This window comes from Limulus polyphemus, unplaced genomic scaffold (assembly GCF_000517525.1).
Source record: "Limulus polyphemus unplaced genomic scaffold, Limulus_polyphemus-2.1.2 Scaffold3274, whole genome shotgun sequence".
NCBI lineage: Eukaryota > Metazoa > Arthropoda > Merostomata > Xiphosura > Limulidae > Limulus > Limulus polyphemus.
This window is the reverse complement of record NW_013668884.1, coordinates 76,465-84,422: the sequence shown is the minus strand read 5'-3', so window position 1 is coordinate 84,422 and position 7,958 is coordinate 76,465. Positions and strand designations below refer to the sequence as shown.

The window sequence follows — 7,958 nt, the reverse complement described above, 5'->3', positions numbered from 1 at the left end:
GTAATGATTTTGGTCTATTATTGACTTAGTTTTGTCTATAATTACGCCATCTACTGGAGAACACTTGTCTTCTAATTTTCCTCAACTGTTTATTTAAATCATTATTTTTAAAGGAATATTGCTGTCAGCTTCCTTCAATATTGAAAAAGTAATAAAAAGGGTCAAATTGACACTTTTTGGGAATCAGCCTGAAAATTAATTGCACGGTAAAAGGGTTAAAAAATGTGGGGGTGGAATAATCGTTCTCATCTTGGATTGGTCGTACGTCAATAAGTTTGTTTAAACCAAGATTACCAATCTAAGTTATATACTCTAAAACTTAGACGATATAAAACTTAAATTGTAAACTACGTTTTCAAGCCAAGCTTGTTATTAATAAACAGATTTGATTACATTTAAAATGTAACAAAAAGTCCCCGATCATGCTGGACTTTATAAAAACCAAAACAATGTGCGAACTAATCTTGGATCAGATGTATGTTGCTGAGAACATCGGTGATTCTGGTTTTAAAACATCTATATGAATAACCAGTCTAATTCTGGTGATTTGAGCGACTTACTCACCACCATAGTGCAGGTGACTTGAGTGACTTATTCACCATAGTGCGGGTGATTTGAGCGACTTACTCACCATAGTGCGGGTGATTTGAGTGACTTATTCACCATAGTGCGTGTGATTCGAGCGACTTACTCACCACCATAGTGCGTGTGATTCGAGCGACTTACTCACCACCATAGTGCAGGTGATTTGAGTGACTTATTCACCATAGAGCGTGTGATTTGAGCGACTTACTCACCATAGTGCAGGTGATTTAAGTGTAAATAACATTCATGTCTTGGTTGCTTTAGCAGGGGAATTTACATTCAATCAAAATATAAGTATCTGACACGTGTTTGGGGGAATTTCACCCATTATCAGTAACCCTGGACACAACACAGGAATAGTTTTATCGTGGTAAAGAATAACTTGGTAATTTCAACCGAAAACAAGTTTTCCGTCGTGAGTAAAAGTAGTCAATTTTAATAATTCTCTTTTAAATTATACCTTTTGTTAAGTCAATTAAAACCGTTTGCTTTATTAAGTTAAATGTTTTAATGCACTTTCTGAGCACGAACTTAATAATTGGTATTTAATAAAAAAAGAATAAGTATTAATTAGCACTGCCTTTTCTTATTTGAGAAATAATTTTGATTAGATGAAGTTTGTATCTTGATTTCTTTATGAATATTCTGTTGAGCTTTATTGAAAATTAAAACAAAACAATACTAAAAATATTTTTATGCTGTGTATGCCTTTTACAAGCTGGCGAAGAATGATTACAATTGTACTTATCGTGAAATATTATTATTAGGCCTATTACGTTTTAAAATACCACATTCATAATTTCATATTTTAGGGATTTTTAAGAATTAGAAGAATGGATAATAAATAATATTCCAATCACACTATATTCGATAATATCTATTTCCGACGACGCGTTTCGCTCAATCCAAAGCACTTCAGGTCGGCTGGGATGCAACATACGTGTAGAATGTAATATTTAAAAATGTGGTAGGCCTAATAATAACGTCTTATGATAAATATTATTACAATACAATCTGGAGTTGTAAAAAAAAACGCCAATAAAGACCGCGAAACGCAAAACTGAAAATTTGTATGTGCCCTTGCCTAGACCAAATGAACCTCCATACTAATTTTGGTGAAGATCCCTCCTCACCCTGCGAAGTAGTTACATGGACAGACAGTATTATTATATTTGTATAGATATTTCAAATGTTAGTGTGCTAGAATACATTGTTAAGTCAGGTGTATTCGTCGTTCACGACTTCTCCTGTATTTGCAGTTATCTTTAACAATACGGTGAAAGTAACATAAATAGTTAGAAAAGCAGTAACTAGTTTTGTGAGAAAATTAAACGTTTTATCGATACAGGTTCACCCTACAGAAACGCCCTCTCTAGTGCTGTACTGAATCTACAGGAAGCAGGAGTGCTTTACATACTGAAGGAAAGGTGGTGGAAAATGAAAGGAGACAAATGCAAAGATGATAGCAGTAAAGGGTCCGGGTCTACCAGCGAAATGGGTTTGGCAAATGTAGGGGGCGTTTTTGTAGTGCTTCTTGCAGGTCTTGGTGTTGCTTGTATTATCGCAATTATGGAGTTTATATGGAAAACACAGAAAGTAACTAGGGACGAACGGGTAAGGAGAGACGGTGGTTAAATCAATGTGTTTTAGTAGACACTAATAACCCGTTTTCATTACCACTAACCCTAACTAATAAAAATTTGTATGTTTTCGATACTAGAAAAACTAATGTGTTTGGTTGTTTTTTTACTGTGTTTTGGGGGAATTTAAAATGACTAACTGCGGAAAATCTTTTTTGTTTTATTAATACTTGATATGAATAAAATTTTTGAAAAAAATAATTTCCGAGACTTAACGAAAGTAAAGTAGTCCTATCAAAGTTAGGCCTTTCTTGAATTCACTAATCTAACAAAATACTCTTCATGGTTTCGCAACCCATTCCCTGCTGCCTATATGTTCTTAGTGATTACTGAGGGTTAATCGCACTTCCTCAGAACGATAATCCACTCTTATACTGCCCTTAGAATTACTTAGCCCATTGTAACAAGCTTCGGTGAAGTTAACCTTTGACCAACTTTCTAGTGAACGTATGCTTCCAAAGGCACAAAAGTCCGCCCTGAATTGCATCGAAGGACTTCGCAGGTATGTTAAATAGGATTGTTTGATTTCACTTACTCCATCTATCTGTTTGATGAAAACAACCATTGATTTTTGAGGAATGTCTGGAAGCTATTGGCCTATAGTACTTTGTCAAGACAAATTCTAGTTTATTTCAAGTTTAATTATAATTACTCTTGGTTCTATTTCCTATCCATAACATTCATTTTTCTTGACGAGTTTGTGGTTGTTGTAAGTCCTCCGAGGAACATATTTGAAGCCTTTAGCTGTAATAGTTTTAAAATTTCACTGTAACAATATACTTTCATGAAAAAGTCAGTAACATATTCCTTTAGTCCTAACTCTATCTGTTGCCGTATTACACTAACATACAGTTGAACATTCGCCCTGGAATAAAATGTAAAGTTCTTACACATTTCTTACGGGTCTCTACTTTTCTCGTCTCTGTAAAGTGCGATTAACCGTCTGAGTAAAACTCCGGGTTTCAGAATAACTGAATATTATGCACGTGATTAATATCTAAAAGTAATTAATTGAAGCTTAAATTCCAGAATATGCATGGAATCGTTGTTAGTCCTAAAAAACAGACTTTCACACAGCAGCGTATCGGGAACTTCAAATACGATTGAACACAACCATCTTATCTTAAATTTGAACATCCTACTTCAAAAACAGTCAAATCCATTTTAAAAAGTCGAAAATATTGATGGTCAGAAACAGCTTAAGTTATCAAACTTCAAAATTTTGCCGTTATAGATCCAGCGCTAAATTTACGACAATTTGTCTTAATTTTTTGATGAACCAATTATATAAGCTCTTAATTATAAATGCAAAACTCTCCGCTGTAGACCTTACACGTCGTGTTTATTTTTCACAAGGAAAAGTAGTTTTATACAAATAATTAGCAGTAACGTCCGACTGAATTATTGTCTGCCAACTTCAGAAATGTCTTTTTTTTTTTTAAATCTTGAACGAGAAAATTGCAATAAAATTATTTTCAATTGTATGATTAGGAGAATGTGTGGTAAAACTATTCCCATTGTATATGAAAATAAATCATAGTCACATTTTCTGTCAATATGTTGAATATCCTAGGTTCTGCTTACAAACAATCAACCCTAAAAGTTAAATTGTTTATCATACATAACCTTACTATCAAATATCGTTTTGTCCTGTTTTTTCACACGCCTCAGAATTCCAGAAATCAGTGATACACGACGTGTTATTAGGTAAGTATTATTATATATTTTTTCCTACTATTTTTGGGATTAATAAAGAAACTACAAACAGATTAATGTTTATATTACTATTATTTTTTCTTGATATAATTCCATGCTCGTCAGAAAATATTTCCAAACGCCACCTACCAGGTCAATTTGAGAAAAACGCCACCTACATTCTTTGCGTTTATGATATTAATATTTCGAGGTTGAGTTTTAAAAAACTACAATTTCTCATGATTTATAATCTAATGTTTTTAGGATAAAATTAGCGTTATAGTTAATTTCTTTCAACATTGTCTATTGTCATTAAAAATTAATTATCAGGTCAGAGGTCTTTGCTTCACACACTAACTTTCCCTTTAGGCCTTATTTTTAACTCTTCCTTACCCCTAAAATCCAATGCACGCTGTATACCAAATTATTTTTAATCCTTTAGAATTAATATAACTTGTTTTTAATACTTTAGACGTTAGAAGAACAGATTCGTAATTTCAACAGCTACCAACTAAATAAATAAATTAATGAAAATAATTTACAAATTTGTTTCACAATATATAAGAATAACTCTTCTCAAAAATATTTTATTTTTCAACTGACTTACTTTTGCTAAGGTCGTTATTAAAACTTAAAAGGGGTATTATACTTTCTCTGATAATCAAATTTTTACAGGATTCCCTGTGCACGGAGATGTTTCGTGAAATACGCCTAATACTCTCATGTCGAGGATCTTCACGACCCGCTCCAAAAACACCCGACGAAGGCTCACAAGCAGACGGCATTACGCTGTCTTCATTAAGAACTGTCACCAGTGTGAATACGAGGCCATAATTACGTTAGGCCTATAACAATTACGTTTACTACGGCAGATATTTTCTGTAAAACGCATTATTCGGTCGTAGAGTTCGTTTATTATGATTTTATCCAATCAATTCAACAAACAATTAGAAAAAAAAGTCTAGTCCCGTGCCATGGGTACCAATCCTACGTCATTAGATTTATTTTGTAAAGTAACAACGACATTATTTATACTTTAGAAGCGAAAAAACTCCAGTACGAAATTAAGCAGTTAATTCTGCCTTAAAGGTATTTTTATCTTCAAATGTGTTCATAAATTTTTATGAATTAGTACTTCCAATAAACTGTGTTATGTTAACCAGCGTGTGTTGTTCGTATAATAGTGAAGTTGTAAATTATAGAAATTATTGACGAACATTAGAAAAACTTGCACCAGATATTTGGCAACATCCTCTACATTCGCACGAGAATAAGTTCGATCCAACGCTCAGTATTAATTCAGTTGGGTGTTTCATGGAGCAAATGTTAATTTTGTATTCCAAGCGTACTATCAAGTGTGTTAACACCTAGTACTAGTCAGGAAGATGGGTTGATGATTCCTAAACAAAACTTTATGGTATTATTTTTAAATTTTGAACAGAGATTTGAATTCCTTACGATATCTGAATTCTAACTAGTTACCAAGCTACAAATTAATATAACCGATCTCCCCCCCCCCCCCCCCATCCAAAACATGGTAATGGCGCAATACAATATCTGGTTCTTCTGTTCTATAAAGCCGTTTTCTCCGCGGTTTTCGCGTCTATGGAGATGCCCGAGTAAGGCCCACGAACTTAGAAGACGCTCTCGGGTAGATAACAGCAGTAATTGCCTGAACATAAAAACTTTTAATATTTTCTGCAAAAGGAACACAATCCGGCCGACCCCTAAATTCCGCATCTTCGCGACGGTCACTATTGTAGTTGTTGGAGGTTCCAACCCTTTATCAAATTTTTTTTGGTTCGAACTTGACACTCGTCTGTAACCAACCCCCCAAATTCGGTCTCATTGACTTACAGACTGAAAGTTAAAAAGAAAACTTTCACGTTAATCTGTCTTGTATTTATAACAAAGATACTAAAAAAACGTCTACGACCCCTAATTTTGAACTACTCATGATGAGGGATTGACTGTCCCTCTTCTAAGACACTCACAACTTAAAGCGTGTGTGTGTGTGTGTGGGGGGGGGGGTTCGTTTGAGGTATCGCTTGTCTTATAATCGGCCTCAAAGGTCGTATAAGATGATCAGTTTACACATTTTTTTTCCTTACGTTTGAACGTAGAATTCATGTAAAATGGGCTAAGCTCAAACATTACATGGCACTGATTGCTCACAGGTAAATCTAGTGCCATCTAGTTTCTCAAGCTGTAATTATTTGCAATTAACAACAAAATGTGACCATTTTGCATCTGTTACTACTTCAACCTATGCCAATTACCACAAGATAAAAACCAGACTAGAAATGGGGGTGAGGATGTAATATTAATCATACTTTTAAAAACTTGATGATAATTTATTAAACATTTATAGATAAATAATGCAACTTCAACGGCCAACAGCCGCGCTTTTCGTTTGTTATATAGTTCAATACATCACGTACCACAGACCAAATAGCACTAACCATTACAATTAATTAGACGCACATAATACTGTCTTTAACACTTTGTATGGCACTCTTTAATTAAAGTTAAAAACATACATAGGAAAGAAATTCTGTTTAAACGAAATATTCTCCAAACTATTTTGGCCAAGTAAGGTGGTAGTAAAAAAGGTATAGTTTTATGTATATTTTAACTTTTCCAGTAGTATTCAAATACGTAATTTGTTTGTTAAAACTCTTTCTCATTATGCAGTGTGTTCAAACCATATTATGCACATTAATTCTAGACTAATGCAGAAACCTTACCTTTCACATCAGTTTTCGTCAACAGAACTTTCGGTGAGAGGTGCATAAACGAAAAACGTTAGGCCTACATCGTAGGCTGTGGTGACTTCCACTCAAAATGTTTACCGCTCGTAATATGTTTAAAAACACTGTTCTCAAATATTATACAAGCTACGTACACTAAATGCTAACATGAATTAATCTCATGATACTTTTTACCCATTCGTTTCGAATACTTATATTACGATATTAAACGCCGAAAACCGGCACAGAACTACTAGGCTTAATGTTTACGATAAAAAAAATCGGAACACTGCATTTTCCCCTCCACATTCCTTTCAGTTACTTCAAAGATTCCACGTTAGAGGGATGTAGAAAACATCATGAAGGTATAACACCAAATTTTTTTACTTAAGATACGTCTAACATACACAATTATAAATAAATGACTCCTGTGTTACTTACTTGCTATGTGGTAGGTTTTTCTTTTTTTTAAATCAACATATTTAACTCTTAAGGTTTAAGCTTTTTCTAGGGCCCATGAGCTGGTCGGAAGACTAGGCTTAAAAACACGATGTCGCGAAAGCTTGTGGCTAATTAAAAAAAAAAAAAATGATTATACGGTGAAAACGTCCGACAGATCTGTCATAAATTTGAAACTATTCGCGTATAAGGTGACATTAGAAGAATCTGTATGAACATGGCTATATTGCTAGTAAAGGTACTGATTTTCAATACAGTATCACCTTTAAAGAAGCTAGCCAATTGGGTTCTCGTAAATTTTAATACACCTTTTTTTTTTGTGGGAGTTTGACCTTTATTACCATGCACAGAGTTATGACGGAGACAGAAAATCTTGTTAAAATAAATTCGCCGAAAGAAAACTAAGTTTAGCGAGATATAATTCAGAATAGTAATTAATTTTACGATTAAAAAAAAAACGCTCAAAACTTTTAAATAGATAATGTTCATACATGTAAACATTGCATTAACTTTTCTAATACAACCCTCTCGCATTTAAAAGTTGCACAGTAACCAGGCCCTATCATTAACAGTTGTTCATTAAACTGCTATACAGTGGTTGTGACATTTTTAAATTTAAAAACAAGACTGAAGCGTTGCCCATTAATTGGCAAAAGAAAAGAAACTGGTTCGTGGGGCAAATTCTTAGCCACGAAAAGTGTGAAAAATATGCGACTTGCACGTGGTACAGAATCAATTAATTAATTCCATTGCTTCGATGGAATTGGGGTACGCGCGCGCACAAATTACGATAAATTTTTTTCAGGGTGCTACTATCTCTCTCAGTATT

At 33.9% G+C, this 7,958-nt stretch overlaps 1 protein-coding gene across 1 annotated transcript in view; it reads left to right on the top strand.

Annotated features, from left to right (window-relative positions):
* The window catches only part of LOC106469047 (glutamate receptor ionotropic, kainate 2-like), a gene marked incomplete at its 5' end in the record, with an annotated part of 64,754 nt that extends 59,907 nt beyond the window's left edge, over nt 1–4,847 (top strand). Inside the window, 2 exons of the mRNA XM_022397440.1 lie at nt 1,900–2,199; nt 4,596–4,847. Of these exons, the coding sequence (XP_022253148.1) occupies nt 1,900–2,199; nt 4,596–4,754 (459 nt within the window). The remainder of the gene's footprint in view (nt 1–1,899; nt 2,200–4,595) is intronic.
* Nucleotides 4,848–7,958: the final 3,111 nt, after the last annotated feature.